This window comes from Triticum aestivum, chromosome 2A (assembly GCF_018294505.1).
Source record: "Triticum aestivum cultivar Chinese Spring chromosome 2A, IWGSC CS RefSeq v2.1, whole genome shotgun sequence".
Classification (NCBI taxonomy): Eukaryota; Viridiplantae; Streptophyta; class Magnoliopsida; order Poales; family Poaceae; genus Triticum; species Triticum aestivum.
Window position 1 is genome coordinate 191,536,891 of NC_057797.1, and position 24,671 is coordinate 191,561,561.

Sequence of the window (24,671 nt, forward strand, 5' to 3'; positions counted from 1 at the left end):
AACTAAAAGACGTTTGGGGCCAGCTTGCGGACTCCGAGAAGGAGAATAAGCGGCTTCGGTGCGGCATTTTTAGTAAGTGCTTGAACGAATCTTACTAAAGGAGTTCGGCGAAGAAGTCGATTAATAGCGTTATGCCTGTAGGTATGCTGATGGGTCGTCCCGCGGAGGAAATGCCCGGGTCTGCGGGTGATCTTCTGTCCGAGCTATCACATCTGCATGAACAAGTTCGGCAGGTGATGCAAGGTGTTGCCCAGGCTTTGTGGCCACCTGTCTCCTTGCCAGAGGGCGTTGCAGAGCTTACGGAGAAGCTCAAGGGAGCATGGCGGCGCCTCCGATTATGGAAGATATCGGCCTGCCGACAGGGTGCCAGAGAGGCCTGGGCCATGGTGAAGACTCGGTATATCAAGGCAGACCCAAATCACATGGCCGAGGTCGGACCTGTGGGGCCCGACGGAAAAGAGATCCCCGTTAGCTTAGTTTATGGGCAAGTAAAATTAGCCGCAAAGTATTCCCAACAGGATTGTAAGCTAGACCGCCTGTTGGATGGTATAGAAGAGGAGTTTAGTTAGTCTGCATGACTATGTAATTAAAGTGACATGTATAATGCCTTCTAGCCAAATTGTAGATCATTTGTCGTTGCAGACCTTTTCGCTTCAACCTCCGGGCCCGATAGTCCGGAGTGAATCCGAATACCCACTCAGTTATATAAGAACCGGGGTATGCATGGAGACCAGGCATAGGGGTCATTAGTGCTTTATGAGACAAGTGCCCAACTAGTTATGTTATATTACAGGGGTAGTAAGAAACATCTTCCGGGGAGAATAGTTCCATTAAGGGTTCCTTTCCCTGGGTAAGCATGCCCTAAAGTGCATGTTCAGACTGCGATAAGAAATGCAGAAAAAGCATCTAGGGGCAGATATGGATAATAAATAAAAGTCATCTTTTGTTCACTGACCGAATATTCCTTTAAGAATGCTAGCTTTCGGCTTCACCCAGTCTGAGGTACACATCCGGCTGACCCGACAGTAACAATCACAGAGGTGCTCCCCTTATGCCCTAGCCGAATTAACGGGAACGTAGGGCATAAATACAAGAGCCAGGCAACCCAGCTTGGCCAAAACTTAAGTCATATCGATGCATATAATGGTGAAAAAAGGTACATGCGGAAGTATAACACATGTGTTGGGCGTGAGGCCCAGGTAAATAATTTAAGCTTCTGTGAAAGAAGCCCCCAGGTATGGAGAGTGCGGCTAGCGCATCTGTAATGTACAAGTGAAGCACAAGGTGTCCCTTGAAGGCCTAGAGAAATAATAAGAAAAAGAAAGAAAGGGAAACAAGATAGATGATGCATATGCAGAAAATGGACAAAGGGAGGGGACTAACATAGAGTCCAGTGCTAGGCGTAGAATCTTTGGAGCCTGGCTGCGTTCCATGGGTTTGGTTCGAGTCGACTAGTTGATGCATCCTGCAGTCGGTACGCTCCACCGGTCAGAACTTGGTCGATAATGAAGGGACCTTCCCATTTGGGCTCGAGCCTGTTATTTTTCTTATCCGACAGGCGTAGAACTAGTTCGCCAATGTTATAAGTTTTGGCCCGTACTTCTCTGCTTTGGTATCTGCGAGCTTGTTGCTGGTAAAATGCGGAACGGGCTTTGGCTACGTCGTGCTCTTCCTCCAAGGTGTCCAGACTGTCCTGCCGATCGAGCTCGGCTTCTCTTTCTTTGTACATGCGCACTCGAGGTGAGTCATGAATTATGTCACATGGCAAGACCGCCTCTATGCCGTACACCATAAAAACGGTGTATATCCGGAACTACAATTCGGCATGGTCCGCAGCCCCCAAAGTACGGAGTCGAGCTCCTCTACCCAGTGCGTGTCAGACTCCGTTAAGGAACACACTAATCTGGGTTTAATGCCGCTCATTATAAGACCGTTTGCTCGTTCGACTTGACCGTTGGTTTGTGGGTGATAGACTGAAGCATAATCGAGCTTGATGCCCATTTTGCTGCACCAGAGTTTTACCTCGTCGGCCGTGAAGTTCGTGCCGTTATTAGTGATGATGCTGTGGGGGACACCGTAACGGTGTACAACCCCAGATATGAAATCTATCACCGGTCCGGATTCGACTGTTTTAACCGGTTTAGCCTCTATCCATTTGGTGAATTTATCCACCATGACCAATAAGTATTTTTTCTTGTGGGTTCCCCCTTTAAGGGGTCCAACCATGTCAAGCCCCCAGACCGCAAAGGGCCATGTAATGGGGATTGTTTGGAGGGCGGTGGGTGGCATGTGGCTTTAATTTGCAAAGAGCTGGCAACCGGCGCAACATTGGACCAAGTCTTGTGCATCTGCCAGGGCCGTTGGCCAATAGAATCTTGTACGGAAGGCCTTGCTTACAAGAGCCCGGGCTGCGGTGTGATGGCCGCCGAGTCCGGCATGAATTTCTGCCAAAAGATTCCGCCCTTCCTCTTCGGAGATGCACCTTTGAAGGACTCCGGTAGTGCTTTTCTTGTACAATTCTCCCTCATGGACCCTGTAGGCCTTGGATCGCCGCACTATGCAGCGTGCCTCATTTTGGTCCTCTGGAAGTTCCTGTCTAGTTAGGTAGGCCAGGAATGGTTCTGCCCACGGGGCAATAATGGCCATTATTTCGTGGGCTAAAGGTGTTATTTCGGTGGCGGAGCCTCCGATTGTGTCAGAGAGTTCGGTATCGGGTATTTTGGCCGGGTACGGACTGTTGTTACCGATGTCCCCTTCCCATGCTATGGATGGCTTGAAGAGCCTTTCCAGAAATATGTTGGGAGGGACCGCGTCGCGTTTTGTGCCGATGCGGGCGAGGATATCCGCCGCCTGATTGTTTTCCCGAGCCACATGGCGAAATTAGAGTCCCTCGAACCGAGCTAACATTTTTAGGACGGCATTTCGATAGGCTACCATTTTCGGATCCTTGGCGTCAAAATCTCCATTTATTTGGGATATTGCGAGGTTTGAATCCCCACGCACTTCCAGGCGTTGAATGCCCATGGAGACTGCCATCCGAAGACCATGCAACAGAGCTTCGTATTCGGCTGCATTGTTGGAATCTGTATACAATATTTGTAGTATGTACCGAACGGTATCTCCGGTTGGGGACGCCAGGACGACGCCAGCCCCTAGATCGGCCAACATTTTAGAACCGTCGAAGTGCATGATCCAATTGGAGTATGCGCCGTACTCTTTAGGGAGTTCGGCCCCGTCCATTCGGCGACGAAGTCAGCCAGTACTTGCGATTTAATGGCTCGGCGAGGTTTGTATGTTATGTCGAATGGGAGGAGATCAATAGCCCATTTGGCAATCCGGCCCGTAGCGTCGCGGTTGTTGATAATATCATTAAGTGGAACTTCCGAGGCTACTGTAATCGAACACTCTTGAAAGTAGTGTCGCAGTTTCCGTGATGCCATGAATACCGCATATGCTATTTTTTGGTAATGCGGGTACCGTGATTTGCATGGAGTGAGGATAGTGGATACATAGTATACCGGCTTTTGAAGAGGGAATTTGTGTCCGTCCGCTTCCCGTTCGACAACGAGCACCGTGCTTACAACTTGATGAGTTGCCGCAATATACAACATCATTGGTTCACCGATGTTTGGTGCGGCCAGGATCGGGTTGGTTGCCAGAATGGCCTTTATTTCTTCCAATCCGGCTGTGGCCGCGTTCGTCCATTCGAAGTGTTCGGTGCACCGAAGGAGGCGATAAAGGGGTAAAGCCTTTTCTCCCAAGCGGGAGATAAAGCGGCTTAGAGCCGCCACGCATCCAGTTAGCTTCTGGATTTGTTTGAGGTCTGTTGGGGTAGCCAACTGTGACAACGCTCGGATTTTGGCCGGATTAACTTTAATACCTCTACTGAAGACAATGAATCCCAGGAGCTTTCCGACCATACGCCAAAAACGCATTTTTCCGGATTGAGCTTGATGTCATATGTTCGGAGGTTGTCGAATGTGAGCCTCAAGTCGTCTATCAAAGAGTCGACGTGTTTGGTTTTGACGACCACATCGTCTATGTATGCCTCTACTGTTTTGCCGATTTGTTTCTCCAGACATGTCTGAATTATGCGCTTATATGTTACGCCGGCGTTTTTGAGCCCAAAGGCATTGTGTTAAAACAGAAGGGACCATATGGCGTGATGAATGCCGTTGCGGCTTGGTCGGACTCCGCCATCTTGATTTGGTGGCAACCAGAGTATGCGTCGAGGAAACACAATGACTCGTGTCCTGCGGTAGAAAAAAAATTGATCGATGCGTGGGAGGGGGAAGGGATCCTTTGGGCAAGCTTTATTGAGGTCTTTGAAGTCGACACAAAGGCGCCAGGATTTGTCCTTCTTTGGTACCATCACCAGGTTTGCTAGCCAGTCTGGGTGTTTTATTTCTTTGATGAATCTGGCCTCCAATAACTTGGCTAGTTCCTCTCCCATGGCCTGTCTCTTAGGTTCAGAGAAACGCCGAAGTGCTTGCTTGACCGGCTTGAATCCCTTTAGGATATTGAGGCTATGCTCGGCCAGCCTGCGTGGAATTCCTGGCATGTCTGAGGGATGCCAGGCGAATATGTCCCAGTTCTCACGCAGGAACTCTCGTAGTGCAGCGTCCACAGTGGGGCTTAGCTGTGCCCCGATGGAGGTTGTTTTTGTAGGGTCCGTTGGGTGGACTTGGAATTTGACTATTTCATCCGCTGGTTTAAAAGAGGTGGACTTGGATCTCTTGTTGAGTATCACGTCATCCCGGTCCACTATGGAGCGTAGCGTAGTTAATTCCTCGACCGAGAGGGCTTCAGATAATGCCTCGAGGGCCAATGCGGCTGTTCTGTTTTCGGCGCGGAGTGCTGTGTGAAAGTGCAACTATCCCTAGGTGGTTTTGGTAATTCATAACAACATATAGCTCATTGAGCTAATACTATTCCAAGATGATTATTTCAGGAAAGCTCAATGATTGGCATGGCATGGATGTGAAAGTGGAACCCTCAGAATGCTAAGGACAAAGGATTGGCTCAAGCTCAAAAGCTCAAGACTCTTCATTTTATATTTTAGTGATCCAAGATCACATTGAGTCTTTAGGAAAAGCCAATACTATCAAGGAGGGAAGAGGTGTTGCTTAATGAGCCTCTTGCTTCATATGCTTAGTGATATGCTCCAAAACCCTCAACTACTTTCCCATATCCACATATGACCTAAACCCTAAGCCAAACTCGGTCCTACCGATTCTTCCTATCCGGCGCCACCGAGTTTCACTTGTCATTAGCCACTGCCAAACCCTAGCAATTCGGTCCTACCGATAGGGATCTCGGCCTCACCGAGATGGGGTTGCAAACTCTCTGTTTCCCTTTCATAACTTTTCGGTCCCACCGAAAGAGCGCATCTGTCCCACCGAGATTGCAATGTAAACTCAGTGTTTCCCCTTTGTAAATTTTCGGTCTCACCGAGTTCCACTCGGTCTCACCGAAAGAGCAAATCGGTCCAACCGAGTTTGCCTGACCAACTCTCTGGTTAGCTAATTAACAAATTCGGTCTCACCGAGTTTGTGTAATCGGTCTCACCGAGATTACGTTATGCCCAAACCCTAACCACATCGGTCCTACCGAGTTGCATGTCAGTCCCACCGAAAATCACTAACGGTCACTAGGTTTACATTTTCGGTCCGACCGAGCTTATTGATTCGGTCCCACCGAGATTGGAAAACTGTGTAACGGTTGGATTTTGTGTGGAGGCTATATATACCCCTCCACCTTCTTCTCATTCAAGGAGAGAGCCATCAAAACACACACACCATTCCAACTCATATGTTCTGAGAGAGAACCACCTACTCATGTGTTGAGACCAAGACATTCCATTCCTACCATATGAATCTTGATCTCTAGCCTTCCCAAGTTGCTTTCCACTAAAACCCTCTTTCCACCAAATCCAAATCCTATGAGAGAGAGTTGAGTGTTGGGGAGGCTATCATTTGAAGCACAAGAACAAGGAGTTCATTACCTACACACCATTTGTTACTTCTTGGAGAGTGGTGTCTCCTAGATTGGCTAGGTGTCACTTGGGAGCCTCCGACAAGATTGTGGAGTAGAACCAAGGAGTTTGTAAGGGCAAGGAGATCGCCTACTTCGTGAAGATCTACCGCTAGTGAGGCAAGTCCTGTGTGAGCGATGGCCATGGTGGGATAGGCAAGGTTGCTTCTTCGTGGACCCTTTGTGGGTGGCTGCTTCTTCATGGACCCATTGTGGGTGGAGCCCTGTGTGGACTCGCGCAACCGTTACCCTCGGGTGGAGCCCTGTGTGGACTCGCGCAACCGTTACCCTTCGTGGGTTGAAGTCTCCATCAACGTGGATGTAGGATAGCACCACCTATCCGAACCACGGGGAAAACATCCATGTCTCCAATAGCGTTTGAATTCTCCAAACCCTTCCCTTTACATTCTTGCAAGTTGCATGCTTTACTTTCCGCTGCCTATATACTCTTTGCATGCTTGCTTGAATTATGTGATGATTGCTTGACTTGTCCTAAATTAGCTAAAATCTACCAAGAACTAAAATTGGGAAAAGGTTAAGTTTTTATTTGGTCAAGTAGTCTAATCACCCCCCTCTAGACATACTTTCGATCCTACAAGTGGTATCAGAGCTTTGGTCTCCATTTGCTTGATCTCCATAGCTTTTGGTGGTCATAGCCTTGGTTTCACAACCTAGGAGAGTATGGCGTCTAGCGAGGGAAATTATCACCGTAGAGGTCCTTACTTTGATGGTACTAATTTTGCTAGTTGGAAGCATAAAATGAAAATGCATATTCTTGGACATAACCCTGCCGTTTGGGCTATTGTGTGTGTTGGTTTGCAAGGTGACTTCTTTGATGGGAGAGAACCGAACCGTGAAGCTACCGCAGATGAGTTGAAGATGTTGCAATACAATGCTCAAGCTTGTGATATTCTCTTCAACGGATTGTGCCCCGAAGAATTCAACAAAATCAGCCGTCTTGAGATGCAAAGGAAATTTGGGACACTTTGATTTATATGCACGAAGGTACCGACTCCATCAAGGAATCCAAGTTGGATGTGCTTCAAAGCCAACTTGACAAGTTCAAGATGAAGGATGGTGAAGGTGTCGCCGAAATGTACTCTAGGCTTGCTCTCATCACAAATGAGATTGCCGGCTTAGGAAGTGAAGAGATGACCGATAAATTCATCATCAAGAAGATTCTAAGAGCCTTGGATGGAAAATATGATACCGTGTGCACATTGATCCAAATGATGCCCAATTACAAAGATCTCAAGCCAACGGAAGTGATTGGAAGAATTGTTGCTCATGAGATGTCACTTAAGGATAAAGAGGAACTTCACAACAAATCAAGTGGTGCCTATAAAGCCTCATGTGAAGCCCCTACATCATCAAGTGAGAAACAAGACTTCAATGAAGAATTGAGCTTAATGGTGAAGAACTTCAACAAGTTCTACAAGAGTAGAAGCAAAGATAGAAGCTTCAAGTCAAGGTCCTACAATGAGAAAAGATCTTCTAGTCGAGAGCGAAAATGCTACAATTGTGGAAGACCCGGACACTATTCCAATGAGTGTATGGCTCCCTACAAAAGAAGAGAAGATTCTCCAAAAAGAAGAAGCAAAGAAACACCACCAAGAGAGAGAAGGAGTAGAGATGATCATTATGAACGAAGATACTCACGGAGAAGCAAGGATTCGGAAAGGAAGGAAAAATCATCAAGGAGCTACACAAGATGAAGACATCAAGCTCATGTTGGTGAATGGGTATCCGGCTCCGACTCCGACAGCCACTCCGAGAGAAGTTATTACTCCGGCTCCGAAGATACTCAAGATGAAGGTGTTGCCGGTCTAGCACTTGTTTCAACCAACTCCTACGACATATTTGACTCACCAAATGAGGGAATTGGAAGATGCTTCGTGGCCAAAGGTCCTAAGGTAACACACCCCGAGTATGTTGATTTCAATAGTGATGAAGATGACTTGTTAGGTGATGATTTGCTTGTTGACAACTCTAGTGATGAATACTATGATGAAATGTCAATTAAACATGCTAATCAAGATAAAACGAATGACAATGATAAGGAGAAGATTGAGGCTCTAACTAAAGAACTAAAAACTCTTAAGTTAGCTCATGACACTATCTTCGAAGATCATCGAGAACTTTTAAGAGCTCATGAGAAATTACGCTTACATTGCCAAGCGTTTACTCTTATCCACTTACATGCCTCAAGTCAAATCTAACAAGGTAGATTCTTCCTCTAGTAGTAACAATGATCATGCTAAATCCAATATTGTTGCTTCTAGTAGTTCTCTTGATTCCACTAATGATTCTCTTAGCCAAGTTATACTTGCGCAAGAAAATAGCTTATTGAAGGGAATTATAGAGAAAGGAGTGTACAAAAGCCTTGCCGGGAGTAAGCAATTCGAGGAAATTGTGCGCAAGCAAGGAATGCACCGGAGGAATCAAGGTGTTGGTTTTGAACGAAAGTTCAATGCCAATGGAGTTGAGTGGGAAGAAGATCAATACCCCAAGACAAAGTTTGTCCCTCAACAAGAGAAGTATACTTCTTTCAAGGGGACACAAGCTCAAGATGATCTTCCACCACAAGACTACAAGCAAAAAGGCAAGGACAAGCTTCAAGAGGAAATCGATGCATTTGAAGAAGCTCCAAAGACCTTAGTCAAGTGGATTCCCAAGACTACTTCAAGTTCCACTTCATCAAGTACGACTACAACTCCAAGGATTCCCATCAAGATGGTGTGGATCCAAAAGAAGAAGAACTAGAGAGTTCTTGAGGGTGACTCCGCCAACATACTTCACTCTTATCATTTTGGCAAGAACAAGTGCAATCAACTTCCACATCTTACACTAGTTCAAGGAGTCACAAACCCTCTTGTTGGTAAGACAAGGGACAAGGTGACCTAAAAGTTTTCATGGACATCATCTTTTGTGTGCATCACTCTATGTCTATGGATATCCTTGCTTGTTCCTTGTGGGACTAACCCATGTAGGTATTGAAAGTGCAATTCACTCAAATGGATAGCTCCAAGAGATCTACATCAACATTGAGCATCCACATCTTCAATATCTACATGAAGTCGTCATTGACAAAACCCAAGGTTTGTTCATCCCTCTTAGGGGGGATATCACATCTAGGGGGAGCTTTACTCTAAGACTTGAGCTAAAGCAACTCTAAAGATGTGAACAAAACAATGCTTTATGTAAAAGTGGTAACCCCACTTGAGCTTAAACGATGAGTATGACCTATGATCAAGTGCTCTCACTTGACTCCTAAGTCAATATACTCATATATAGATGACCTAGTCATCGCAAATTGCTTGATAGATGCTAGAATTGGTTGTGCATGCCTTGTCACATATTTCATTTGCCATCTTATTGTGTGAGCATGTTGGTTGCACATTTTACTCATTCGAGGACATCCACTTGTTGTTTTGATTGTTTGGTTTTATCTTCTTTTGCCAAGTGGATGGAAAAGAATGCCTAAGAACCTCCTCTAGCTATCTATGCTTTTCTTGTCTCAAACTCTATTCATGCTGCATCACAAAATTTGATCAAGTCAGATTCGAACCACTCTATGTGAGGAGCGCTCGGAGTCCCCGATTCGTCATAGACTTAAACTTCCAAAACCTCTTTATGATTCTCGGTCTGACCGATACTCCACTTTCGGTCCTACCGAGATCATTAAGTTGATCTAGGTTTTCGATCTCGGTGCAACCGATTTGAACCTTTCGGTCACACCGAGTTTCAGTAACTGCACACAGTTATGAATCTTGGTGCCACCGAGTTGTTCCACTCGGTCACACCGACAGGGTCGGGCTATATATAGTCACGGGAAAAATTTGGAAATTTATCCGAACCCCTTCGCCCGCGCGATAGCCTGCTCTTCCCTTGTGGTCTCCGGATCATCTTCTCGCCACCAGCAGCCTCCAGTCGCTGGTCTCCGTCGCCGACAACGGGAATTCTGCCCTGCCGTTGCCGCCGTAGCAAGTCCCCACCGAACTAGGGTATGGACTTGATCTTTGTGCTATTCCTCGATCTGATTCCTAGCACATTGTGATCATATTGATTCTAGCCACGTTTGATAAACTTCTATCCAGTCAAAACGCCCGTAGATTAGGTTTGATTCGAAAATTCTAGGTTTAGGTTTCCACCGAAACCATCTCGGACCCACCGAGTTGAAAAACTCGGTCCCACCGATTTGGCTCTTGCCATTGCACAAGTGAGACTCGGTCTGACCGAGAATTACTTATCGGCGTGACCGATTTTGAACTCAGTGAAACCCTAGCAGTCTCGGTGCCACCGAACTGTGACTCGGTCCTACCGAGTTCACTAGTTTAGGTTCCAAAACTGCTTCGGTATCACCGAGTTTGAAAATCGGTAGATCCGAGATGATTTCAGTAGGAAACTAAAACTAAGTTTTTGGATCATTCTTTTGCAAAAAATACTCTGCATTTTGTGATGCTCATCTTTTCTATCTCATCTATAATCTATTCACAGGGTCAGCAGTCAGTTTGCAGCATGTCTGATCAAAGTGATAGCCAAAATATGTCAGAGCAGCAAGTGGTGATGAGTGAGGGCACTAGTCCCTCCAGTTCATCTGATGAAGGCAGCAGGAGCACTCCTAGAAATTTGCGAAAGGCTGCCACGAGACAAAGGAAGAAGAGGACTTCAGATTCCGAAGATGAGGACTATGTGGCAGAGGAAGAGGCCACTTCCAAGAGAATTGAGCCAGCTCAAGGCACTAAGCCAGGTCTGAAAATCAAAAGGCCAGCAGGCAGGCAGCCCATGTCAAAGGCAAGAGCCTCAACTAAGAAGCCCACTCCCCAAGAGCCAGTTGCAGCTGAGGGCAAGAAAAGGAAGGAGAGGGTGAAGAAGACTGTGGCTAGAGTGCTTGGAAAAGCTTCCATCATGGAAGAAGAAGAGGAAGAAGAGGTAGCTACACCAGCACCCAAGGCACCCAAGCTGATGGGTGATGCCATAAGGTCAGGGGCTACTGCATCTAAGCCCAAAGCTGCCTCCAAGCCAAAACCTAAGAGATATACAAGGAGCATTCCTGCAGCTGAGAAGAACAAGGCCCCAGTGCCTGAGACTGTTGTTGAGGATGAGGAGGAGAATGTCCTAAGAAAGCTAAAGCCCAAGATTCCATACCACAATGATGCTCATCCTGTGGCTGAGGATATGAAGCTCAGGAGAGATTCAGGGCTGAGGAAATGGAGAGAAGCAGACCCGTATGCTTCAAGGAGAAGGACAGCAGTGGACTACAGGTTTCACACCAAGGAGCAGCAGGATTTCTATGAGACTATTTTGCTAGATAAGAAGCCAATTGTCTGTGACATGAGATGGGTTGGCTGGACCTACATGAGGGAGAAGGAGGAACACTACCCAGGAGTATATGACAGCTTTCATGCTTGTGGAGTAGCTGACTTTGTTGGGCAGAAGCTCACAAAGTGGAATGAGGAGCTTATCATGCAGTTCTACTCCACAACTCACTTTTATCTAGATGGGAGGATCACATGGATGTCTGAGGGTACAAGGTACCAATCCACAATGGCTGAGTGGGCACAGATCATTAATGCCCCAGAGGAGCAAGATGATGACTTGGATATCTATGCCAAGAAGAAGATGGACCATAACTCCATGTCCAATATGTACAAGGAAATTCCCAATGAAGCTCTTGACACCTTCAAGTTTGGCTCTGTGCATTACCTTCTGTCAGGGCTCCCGACGATCAATTGGATACTAAGGCACACCTTATTGCCTAAGTCTGGAGATCACAAGATGATCAGAGGCCATGCTATCAACTTGCTACATGTGTTTGATGTGCCTCAGAAGTTTAAGGTGATGAGCCTCATAGTGGAAACTATCAAGAGGACTGCAGCAGATCAGAAGAGGAGCTGCGGATATGCCCCTCAGATTCAGGAGCTCATCAACTCCAAGATGGGCACGGGCATATATCTATTGGACAAGGAACACCTGCCCATCTGTCCAGATTTCAAGGACAATCAAGTTTTCATGACTGAGAACGAGCCATCATCTGCCCAAGCATTTGCAAAGAAGGAGAAGGCGAGGAAGGAGAAAGCTGCCAAGATGCCTACCCAAGAGGAGGCATCTGAATACTTCTTGAAGACCAAACAAGAGCAGCTTGGTTACTTGATTGCATCCACGCTGAGGATTGAGCAAAGTCTGGCCACCCTCACTTAGAATCAGCAGAGCCTAGAGAGAATCATGGAATAGAAGTTCTATGACCTGGATGTCAAGGTAACGGAAGTTCAGTCTGCAGTGGAGCAGCTCCAGGAGGACATGCAGGAGAGGAGAGGCAGGACTACCACTCATACCTTTGCCAGAGTGCCACGAGGCCCGAGGTCATCTGTCGTGCCAGTTGCTGACACAAGAGCCACCACCTTAGCACCAGCTCCAGCATCTACTTCAGCTCCAACTCCAGCGACTACTTCAGCATCTACAAAAGCCTTCGTCCTTGGAGTGATCCGGACTCCACCACCACCTGAAGATCAAGCCTGAGCGTCGATCTAGTGCTATGCATTTTCTAGGAACTTTTTGGTAACTTGTTGCCAAAGGGGGAGAAGATGTATAGATCATAGGCTTCGAGAGAGAGAGTGTTGCTTTTCTCTCTTTCTTTATTTGGTGGTTTTTCGAACTTGTTTGCTTTTGAGTGCCTGAGATACTACGTCATTATTTGTGAGACATTGATGATCATGTGTTTGATCATAAGCTACACTTAATGTTTGCTTAATATTATCATCTTATCTATCTTGTGTGATCATTCACTTTTCTTGGTGATGAGTGCATGTATTTCATTCTTATCATTTTAAGCGCTCCACCAAGATGTATGTGACATGGAAAAGTAACCCATGACTCTAACTCTTTGTGCATTTGCAGTCCAAAGAAAATTTTAAATATGCACACATTTAGGGGGGGCTCTTACTTATCACATACTTCTCAAAGCGACGATATATTTCATGCTTATTATCATTTGTCGAAGCTTTGATCTATATTTTGTCATCAATTACCAAAAAGGGGGAGATTGAAAGTGCAACTATCCCTAGGTGGTTTTGGTAATTCATAACAACATATAGCTCACTGAGCTAATACTATTCCAAGATGATTATTTCAGGAAAGCTCAATGATTGGCATGGCATGGATGTGAAAGTGGAACCCTCAAAATGCTAAGGACAAAGGATTGGCTCAAGCTCAAAAGCTCAAGACTCTTCATTTTACATTTTAGTGATCCAAGATCACATTGAGTCTTTAGGAAAAGCCAATACTATCAAGGAGGGATGAGGTGTTGCTTAATGAGCTTCTTGCTTCATGTGCTTAGTGATATGCTCCAAAACCCTCAACTACTTTCCCATATCCACATATGACCTAAACCCTAAGCCAAACTCGGTCCTACCGATTCTTCCTATCCGGCGCCACCGAGTTTCACTTGTCATTAGCCACTGCCAAACCCTAGCAATTCGGTCCTACCGATAGGGATCTCGGTCTCACCGAGATTGGGTTGCAAACTCTCTGTTTCCCTTTTGTAACTTTTCGGTCCCACCGAAAGAGCGAATCGGTCCCACCGAGATTGCAATGTAAACTCAGTGTTTCCCCTTTGTAACTTTTCGGTCTCACCGAGTTCCACTCGGTCTCACCGAAAGAGCAAATCGGTCCCACCGAGTTTGCCTGACCAACTCTCTGGTTAGCTAATTACCAAATTCGGTCTCACCGAGTTTGTGTAATCAGTCTCACCGAGATTACGTTATGCCCAAACCCTAACCACATCAGTCCTACCGAGTTGCATGTCAGTCCCATCGAAAATCACTAACGGTCACTAGGTTTACATTTTCGGTCCGACCGAGCTTATTGATTCGGTCCCACCGAGATTGGAAAACTGTGTAACGGTTGGATTTTGTGTGGAGGCTATATATACCCCTGCACCTTCTTCTCATTCGAGGAGAGAGCCATCAGAACACACACACCATTCCAACTCATATGTTCTGAGAGAGAACCGCCTACTCATGTGTTGAGACCAAGACATTCCATTCCTACCATATGAATCTTGATCTCTAGCCTTCCCAAGTTGCTTTCCACTCAAACCCTCTTTCCACCAAATCCAAATCCTATGAGAGAGAGTTGAGTGTTGGGGAGACTATCATTTGAAGCACAAGAGCAAGGAGTTCATTACCTACACACCATTTGTTACTTCTTTGAGAGTGGTGTCTCCTAGATTGGCTAGGTGTCACTTGGGAGCCTCCGACAAGATTGTGGAGTTGAACCAAGGAGTTTGTAAGGGCAAGGAGATCGCCTACTTCGTGAAGATCTACCGCTAGTGAGGCAACTCCTGTGTGGGTGATGGCCATGGTGGGATAGGCAAGGTTGCTTCTTCGTGGACCCTTTGTGGGTGGTTGCTTCTTCGTGGACCCTTCGTGGGTGGAGCCCTGTGTGGACTCGCGCAACCGTTACCCTTGGGTGGAGCCCTGTGTGGACTCGCGCAACCGTTACCCTTCGTGGGTTGAAGTCTCCATCAACGTGGATGTAGGATAGCACCACCTATCCGAACCACGGGAAAAACATCTGTGTCTCCAATAGCGTTTGAATTCTCCAAACCCTTCCCTTTACATTCTTGCAAGTTGCATGCTTTACTTTCTGTTGCCTATATACTCTTTGCATGCTTGCTTGAATTATGTGATGATTGCTTGACTTGTCCTAAATTAGCTTAAATCTGCCAAGAACTAAAATTGGGAAAAGGTAAAGTTTTTATTTGGTCAAGTAGTCTAATCACCCCCCCCCTCTAGACATACTTTCGATCCTACACTGTGTCTGGATCGCTGGCGAGAGTGATGATTCCGTTGGGCCCGGGCATTTTGAGCTTCATGTACCCGTAATGTGGTACGGCTTGGAAGATTGTGAATGCCTCCCATCCTAAAAGAGCGTGATAACCACTGCTGAATGGGGCCACTTGGAATGTAATTTCTTCGGATCTGTAATTATCCGGCGTGCCGAATACCACATCTAGTGTGATTTTCCCAGCACAACGTGCTTCCCGACTGGGGATGATTCCTCTAAAGGTTGTGCTACTTTGCTCAATGCGGCTCCAGTCTATTTCCATCTTTTGAAGAGTTTCCTCATAGATGAGGTTTAATCCGTTGCCGCCGTCCATGAGTACCTTGGTGAGTCGAAAGCCGTCCACGATTGGACCGAGGACTAGTGCGGCTGGTGCTTAGGCTGTTCGGAATTTAGGTTCGTCACTGGCATTGAAGGTAATAGCCGTGTCACTCCAAGGATTTATTGCTGCTACGTGGCAGATTTCGTCCATGCTGCGGAGTGTTCGCTTGCGTCTATTATTTGACGCGAAGGTCTCAAAGACCGTTAACACCGTATTGTTGTCCACGGGATGGTGCTCTGTGGTATTTGGGAGGAGTAGATCCTCACCACTTTTGGTCACCTGCCGAAGTATCCAACATGCTCTAAGGCTGTGCGTTGGTATTGCATCCGTTGTACTATGAATTTTGCAGGGTCCGTTGAGCCATCCCTCTAGTACGGTTCCTTGCCCCATAGAGGGCTTTTGCTTTTTGGTAGTTAACCCGGGTGTATTGTGATAATGCACCCTTTTATTTCGGACTGGGTTTGTGTTCAGGGCCAGACTATCCCAAAAGTTTGTTTCGGTTTTCCAGGCACTTTCCACCACACAGTACTTTCGTACTATGGACGCCAAGTCAGCGAAGCGTGTTATCTCACGGCGATTTATGGCGTTAAGGATTCCCTTGTCCGTGCAATTATTGCGGAAAAATAAGATTGCATCTTCCTCGCGACAGTCCTTAACCTTGTTCATCGCAAGGAGGAATCTGGCCCAGTAGTGATGTACTGTTTAATGGGGCTCTTGCCTGATGTGGGAAAGATCGCTTATGTTTGGGTGGGTGGGTGAAATTGAACCCGAACCCTCACCTGATCTGGGATCCAGGGGCCGAGGAATTTCCAATTTTGAAAGTTCCGATTCCGGGGTGTGACCCGATAACCCTGGCCCGCTGCCTGACTCTAAGTCCAGGGATTGGGTGTTGTCCTCTTGCGAACGGGCGCCCGGCTCAGAGAGCTCGGGAATCCAGACATAGTTGGTCCTCAAGATGGAGGAAAGGTCGCCGCATTGTTCCTCCACCACTGCAATATGATGGGTGACCGGTGGAGAGTTAATCTCCCTTTGATCGGGTTTAAGCCCAATCCGATCATAGTCCGTAGCGACTCCCAGGGCAGCGATGCGATCTAAGAGCTCGTTTAAGGAGGCGAGCTCTATTGGATCCATCTGTTCGGCGAGTGCCGATTTGACGTGGAGGCTGTTTTCGATGACCTGAGAAGTCATCGTCGACGCGGCGGCCGAACAGGCGGTCATGATGAAACCGCTTAGCCGGAGAGTTTGGCCGACAGCCAAAGCTCCCTCGACAGTAGTACCATCTTTAAAGACGAGACGAGACATCCTTCCTTCTGGCGATGGCACAGAGGAACTCTCAATGAAAGCACCAATGTCGGTGTCAAAACCAGCAGATCTCGGGTAGGGGGTCCCGAATTGTGCATCTAAGGTGGATGGTAACAGGAGGCAGGGAACATGATGTTTTACCTAGGTTCGGTCCCTCTCGATGGAGGTAAAACCCTACGTCCTGCTTGATTAATATTGATGATATGGGTAGTACAAGAGTAGATCTACCACGAGACCAGAGAGGCTAAACCCTAGAAGCTAGCCTATGGTATGTTGTCCTACGGACTAAAACCCTCCCGCTTGATTGTATGTTGTCCTACGGACTAAAATCCTCCCGCTTATATAGACACCGGAGAGGGCTAGGGTTACACAAGGTCGGTTACAAAGGAGGAGATATACATATCCGTATTTCCTAGCTTGCCTTCCACGCCAAGTAGAGTCCCATCCGGACACGAGACGAAGTCTTCAATCTTGTATCTTCATAGTCCAACAGTTCGGCCAAAGGATATAGTCCGGCTATCTGGAGACCCGCTAATCCAGGACTCCCTCAATTCCCCTTAGCAATCTTCAAGGGTATGAAGATACACTCCCTCTCTCCCGTTGCTAGCATCTCCTAGATTGATCTTGGCGACACGTAGGATTTTTTTAATTATTACTACGTTCCCCAACAAATATAAACAAACATAAACCATTAAGTTGTCTTCCTTGTCCAATGTCAATAATTTTGGCATATAATATTTTGATGAGGGCTCACAATCACAAAAGATTTCTAGGATAGTATATTTATATGTGTATCTTCTATTCCCTTATTAATTCTTTCATGAGTTGCATCATTGACTAATGCTTTGTTTGTCAATCTCTAATAAAATTTTCTACTTATACTTTTCCTTTTGTGGTTTCATCACCTACCATAAGATTAGTATATGATGTTCTCGATTTATTTCCTTTTTTATTGCAACATGAAAGTAAAGAAAGAAAAAAATCAAACTAACTTTATTATATATCTTGCACACGATTACAAGGATAGATCACTAAGAAAACTCTTGAAAGGAAAGGACCGAACTAAACTTTTATTCATCTAAAGCAAAAGATCGAGCTAAAATAAGTAAAGGCAAAAAGATAGTGGGATGATATGATACCGGGGCACCTCCCCCAAGCTTGGCGGAAGCCAAGGGGAGTACCCATACCCGATACTCAATTCTCTTTTGGTGGTGAAGATGATGGTGGTGATGGTAATTGTGCCTTCAACTTTTTCATATTGTAGTTAAGGAGAGAAATTTCCTCCTTTAAATCATCGACTTCCAGCTCCAGCTTCAAGATCTTGTCACATAAATCCCTTTTGCTTTTCTGCTGAAAATGAAAAGGAATAGATTGGTTTTTAGACCGGTTAGATTTCTTAGGGAGACTTGACTTCTTGAACTCCACGTGCATACCCCCAGCTTGAGGTAGAGGAACATCCTCCTCCTCCGAGCTTGAATCACCGATCCTCATCAAGTGAGCATCCTCCTCATCATCTGTAGTTTGACCATAACGAGATAGGTCCCCATACGTCTTTGGGCCAGCAATGAGATGTGAGACATAGTTGTCTCCGTTAGAGTCTTGGGACGACATATTTTCAGAACTGCATAGAAAACAGCAAGAAAGAAGAACAGGGGATTTCTCCGCGATACGATGATCAACTGGTTCGGGGAGTATATATAGACTTTTCATCTTGGGGAACAAGCAAATGGAAGAAAAGCAGAGTTCGGAAGGTGTCCCAAGTGGGAACAACCCCCTGGTGTCTTGTGCCCACCAGGTATGCTTCCCAGTAGTTTCTTATTTCCCTATTTTTCTAAATATTCGAAAACTGACAAAAAATATTTTTGCGGATTTTTCGGATTCCATTTACTTACCGTATCATGCACCTCCTTATTTTCACGATTCTGGAGTGTTCCAGAAGGACTCTTTTATGTGTTCTTCCGGTGTCATAGTTTGGATAATATTACTTTCAACATTAATGGGCGTACCTGAGATATGATGTTTTATTCGTTGCCCATTGACAACCTTTGGGTTAGTACCTTCGACATTATTTATTTTGATGGCTCTAGACCGATAAACCTCCTCGATAACATAGGGGCCTTCCCATTTTGAGAGGAGTTTTCTTGCAAAGAATATGAAACGAGAGTTGTACAAAAGAACATATTCTCTGACTTTAAACTCACGCTTTTGGATTCTTTTGTCATGCCATCTTTTAACCTTTTCTTTGAATAATTTTGCATTTTCATAAGCTTGGGTTCTCCATTCATCTAATGAGCTGATATCAAATAACCTCTTTTCACCAGCAAGTTTGAAATCATAATCGAGCTCTTTGATTGCCCAATATGCTTTATGTTCTAACTCAAGAGGCAGATGACAAGCTTTTCCATAAACCATTTTATAAGGATACATGCCCATAGGATTTTTATATGTTGTTCTATAAGCCCAAAGTGCATCATCTAATTTCTTAGACCAATTCTTCCTGGACCTATTGATAGTCTTTTGCAAAATTAATTTTATTTCTCTGTTGTTAAGTTCAACTTGACCACTAGACTGAGGATGATAAGGTGATGCAATTCTATGGTTAACATCATACTTGGAAAGCATTTTACGGAAAGCACCATGAATAAAGTGTGAACCACCATCCGTCATTAAATATCTAGGGACTCCAAACCTTGGGAAAATAACTTCCTTAAGCATTTTAATAGAGGTGTTGTGATCAACACTACTGGTTGTAATAGCTTCCACCCATTTAGTAACATAATCAACAGCAACCAAAATATGTGTATACCCATTAGAGGAAGGAATTGGTCCCATGTAATCAAATCCCCAAACATCGAATGGTTCAACAGCAAGTGAGTAATTCATAGGCATTTCTTGATGCTTACCGATATTTCCTATTCTTTGACATTCATCACAAGATAAGATGAACATACGAGCATCCTTCAAGAGAGTAGGCCAATAAAATCCAGATTGCAATACCTTGTGAGAGGTTCTATCTCCAGCATGATTTCCTCCGTAAGCTTCGGAGTGACATTTCCGTAGAATTTGTCCCTATTCATGCTCAGGTACACAACATCTAATAATACCATCTATTTCTTCTTTATAAAGATGTGGGTCATCCCAAAAGTAATGTCTTAAATCATAGAAGATTTTTTCTTTTGTTGGTATGTAAAACTAGGTGGTAAATATTTAGCAACAATGTAATTAGCATAGCCAGCATACCAAGGAGTACTATGAGCAGCATTTATTGCAGCTAACTGCTCATTGGGGAAACTATCATCAATAGGTAGTGGGTCATCAGGCACATTGTCAAGCCTAGATAGATTATCAGCTACAGGGTTCTCAGCTCCTTTTCTATCAATGATATGTAAATCAAATTCTTGTAACAAGAGAACCCATTGAATAAGTCTAGGTTTAGCATCTTTCCTTTCCATGAGATATTTAATAGCAATATCATCGGTGTGGACAATTACTTTGGAATCAACAATATAAGGTCTAAATTTATCACAAGCAAACACCACTGCTAAGAATTCCTTTTCAGTAGTAGCATAATTTCGTTGAGCATTGTCTAGAGTTTTACTAGCATAATGAATAACATTCAGTTTCTTATCAACTCTTTGTCCTAGAACAGCACCAACAGCATAATCACTAGCATCACACATAATTTCAAAAGGCAAGTTCCAATCAGGTGGTTGAACAATAGGTGGAGAAATTAAGGCTTTCTTCAGGGTTTCAAAGGCTTGTAAAGAATCATCATCAAAAACAAAAGGAATATCCTTTTACAAAAGATTGGTAAGAGGCCTAGAAATTTTAGAAAAGTCTTTGATAAATCTCCTATAGAAACCAGCATGACCTAAGAAACTACGAATACCTTTTATATCTTTAGGACATGGCATTTTCTCATTGCATCAACCTTTGCTTTGTCCACTTCAATACCTCTTTTGGAAATTTTATGACCCAAGACAATGCCTTCATTAACCATAAAGTGCACTTCTCCCAATTCAAGACAACATTATTTGTTCACATCTCTGCAAAACTCGATCAAGATTGCTTAAACAATCATCAAAAGACTTCCCATAAATAGAGAAGTCGTCCATGAAAACCTCAACAATATTTTCATAAAAGTCAGAGAATATAGCAGTCATACATCTTTGAAAGGTAGGAGGTGCATTACATAAACTGAAAGGCATATGTCTATAAGCATAGGTTCCAAAGGGACAAGTAAAAGTGGTCTTTTCTTGATCATGTTGAGAAACATGTATTTGTGAAAAAACAGAGTATCCATCAAGGAAGAAAAAATGTGTGTGCTTAGACAATCTTTCAAGCATTTGATAAATAAAAGGCAGAGGGTAATGATCTTTTATAGTTGCTTTGTTTAATTTTCTAAAATCAATTAAGTTCATTCTTATCATTAGGAACAACAATTATACCTTCTTTCTTAGGGACACAATGAATAGGACTTACCCATCTACTATCAGCTATAGGATAGATTATACCTGCTTCCAGAAGTTTTAAGATTTTCGTCCTTACCACTTCCTTCATTTTTGGATTTAACCGACGTTGATGATCAACAACGGGTTTAGCATTAGGTTTCATATTAATTTTGTGCTGACATAGAGTGGGACTAATGCCCTTTAAATCATCAAGAGTATATCCAATAGCAGCTCGGTGCTTCCTTAGAACTTTCAATAATCTTTCTTCTTCATGTTCTGAAAGGTTAGCACTAATAATAATAATAGGATATATCTTCTTTTCATCAAGATAAGCATATTTCAAAGTGTCTGGCAATTGTTTTAATTCAAACACAGTATCACCTTTAGGTGGAGGAGGACCTCCTAGAGTTTCAATAGGCAAGCTGTGTTTAAGGAGAGGACGTTGTTCAAATAAAATCTTATCTATTTCATTTCTTTCATGCATATGTACATCATTTTCATGGTCTAGCAAATATTTTTCTAGTGGATCAGTAGGAGGCATAGCAATAGAAGCAATACCAATTAATTCATCTTTACTAGGCAATTATTTTTCATGAAGCTTTCTACTAAACTTGGAAAAATTAAACTCATGAGACTCATCACCAAAACTAACACCGAAAGTTTGTTTCTTACAATCTATTTTAGCAATAACAATGTTCAAGAAAGGTCTACCAAAGATAATCAGACAAAAGTCATCTTGTGGGGAACCAAGAACAAGAAAATCAGTAGGGTATTTTATTTTCCCACACAATACTTCAACATCTCTAACAATCCCAATTGGTGAGATACTGTCTCTATTAGCAAGTTTAATAGTAACATCTATGTCTTCTATTTCAGCGGGTGCTATGTCATTCATAATTTCTTGATATAAGGTGTAAGGAATATCACTCATAGTAGCACCTATGTCACATAAACCATGATAACAATGATCTCCTATTTTAACTGAGACAACGGGCATGCCAGCAACAGGTCTACGTTTGTCCTTTTTTATCAGGTTTGGCAATTCTAGCAGCTTCTTCACAGAAGTAAATAACATGCACATCTACATTTTCTTCCAAGAGATCTTTAACCATAGCAATACTAGGTTCAAATTTGATTTGTTCATCAGGTTTAGGTGTTCTAATACAGATTTTGTTGACCACAGTTGAAACTTTAGCATGTTCCTTTTTCCTAATAGGGAAAGGTGGTTTCCCAATATAAGCAGAAGGAACAACTGGATCAACATTGTAAAGTATAGTTTCTTCTTTAACTGGTACTGGTTATTTGATTTGTTCTTTAATAGGTGTGTGATATTTAAACCACTTCTCTTACGGTTGAGGTGAAGATACCCCAAACAAACCCCTCAAATGATGACAATAAATTTCAGCACACTATATAAATGTTTCCTTACCAAATTCCACTTACCAAAGGCGCTTCACTCCCAGGCAACGGCGCCAGAAAATAGCCTTGATGACCCACAAGTATAGGGGATCAATTTTAACTCTTTTCGATAAGTAAGAGTGTCGAACCCAACGAGGAGCAGAAGGAAATGACAAGTGGTTTCTAGCAAGGTAATGTCTGCAAGTGCTGAAATTATAAGTAGCAGAGTAGTTTGATAGCAAGGTAATTTGTAATGAGCAAGTAACGATAGTAGTAACGAAAGTGCAACAAGGTAGCCCAATCCTTTTGAGGCAACGAACATGCCAAAATGGTTTCTTATGATAAGCAAAGCGTTCTTGAGGGTACACGGGAATTTCATCTAGTCACTTTCACCATGTTGGTTCAATTTGTGTTTGGTAGTTTGATAATTTGATATGTGGGTGGACCGGTGCTTAGGTGATGTTCTTACTTGAAAAACCCTCCTCCTTATGATTAACCCTCCCACAAGCATCCACAATTACGAGAAACATATTAAGAATAAATTCTAACCATAGCATTAAACTTTTAGATCCAACCGGTCCCTTACGGAATAGCGCTAACTGGGGTTTAAGCTTCTATCACTCTCCCAACCCATCATCTTATTGCTACTCCACAATGCATTCCCTTAGGACCAAATATGGTGAAGTGTCATGTAGTCGACGTTCACATGACACCACTAAGAGAATCACAACATACATACTATCAAAATATCGAACACATATCAAGTTCACATGATTACTTGCAACATGATTTCTCCCGTGACCTCAAGAACAAAAGTAACTACTCACAAATGATAATCATGCTCAAGATCAGAGGAGTATTAAATAACATATTGGATCTAAACATATAATCTTCCACCAAATAAACCATATAGTAATCAACTACAAGATGTAATCAACACTACTAGTCACCCACAAGCACCAATCTATAGTTCCTATAACAAGATTGAACACAAGAGATGAACTAGGGTTTGAGATGAGATGGTGCTATTGAAGATGTTGATGGAGATTTCCCTCCCCAAGATGGGAGAGTTGTTGGTGATGAAGATGACGATGATCCCCCCCGGGAGGGAAGTTCCCCCACCGGAATCGCTCCGCCGGAGGGCAAAAGTGCTCCTGCCAAAGTTCCACCTCGAGACGGCGGTGCTCCGTCACAAAAGTCCTCTCCTTATTTTTTCTAGGTCAAAATGACTTATATAACAGAAGATGGGCACCGGAGGTGGGCCTGGATGAGCACAACCCACTAGGGCGCGCCTGGGCTCCCTGGCGCACCCAAGGGGGTTGTGCCCACCTGGTGGGCCCCCTCTGGTAGTTATTTGCTCCAATATTCATCATGTAATTGATAAAAAATATCTGAGAAGTTTCAGCTTGTTTGGAGTTGTGCAGAATAGGTGGCCTGACGTAGCTTTTCCAGATGCCGGAATTCTTCCTCTTTGTGTATAGCTTGCATATTATGAGAGAAAAGGCATTAGAATTACTCCAAAAAGCATTATTATGGGTAAAAACATTATAAATAACAGTAAGAAAACATGATGCAAAATGGACGTATCAGGTACCCGTTGCTGAGTCCGAGAGCCGACGCAAGCGCGACCATCCAGGCCTCCCCTCTGTACCTGGCGGCACAGTAGAACACCGGGAGGAGCAGGTACCGGGCTAGCACCATGGCCATCCGCCCCCTCCGGGATGTCACCTTGATGATCTCCACCAGAGGCACGTATCTCCCGACCAGGTCTGAGCCGTTGTAGGTCGCGATCAGCACCAGCGCGTACCTGCGCGTGTTTTCATTCCATCCTTCGTAGTAGTAAGCAAAATCTGGATGCATGCTAAAATGGGATGGTGGCTTAATTACCAGGAGCCCAAGCTGTGTGATCCGAGTTCTTCGGCGAGAAATCCGAGGAAGACGGACAACGTCAGCAGGTAGATGAGGAACATGTCCAAGGCATAGTCCATGTTCTGCATAAGGATGTGCTTGTTCCTCAAACGTTCAGGGATGGCTGGGTCATCCTGTTGGGAAACGTAGCATGCAATTTCAAAAAAATCCTACGATCACGCAAGATCTATCTAGGAGATGCATAGCAACGAGAGGGGGAGAGTGTGTCCACGTACCCTCATAGCCCAAAGAGGAAGCGTTATGTTAACGCGGTTGATGTTGTTGAACATCTTCACGATCCAACCGATCCAAGTACCAAACGTACGCCACCTCCGTATTCAGCACACGCTCAGCTCGATGACGTCCCTCGAGCTCTTGATATAGTAGAGGGTCGAGGGAGAGTTCAATCAGCA

General features: G+C 44.4%; 1 protein-coding gene across 1 annotated transcript in view; it reads right to left on the reverse strand.

The window, feature by feature from the left end:
- Nucleotides 1–24,671, reverse strand: part of LOC123191620 (equilibrative nucleotide transporter 3-like) — a 147,832-nt gene that overhangs the window by 40,760 nt on the left and 82,401 nt on the right. The window contains exons 9-10 of the mRNA XM_044604283.1: nucleotides 24,238–24,392; nucleotides 23,934–24,157 (exon numbers count right to left, since the gene is read on the reverse strand). Of these exons, the coding sequence (XP_044460218.1) occupies nucleotides 23,934–24,157; nucleotides 24,238–24,392 (379 nt within the window). The remainder of the gene's footprint in view (nucleotides 1–23,933; nucleotides 24,158–24,237; nucleotides 24,393–24,671) is intronic.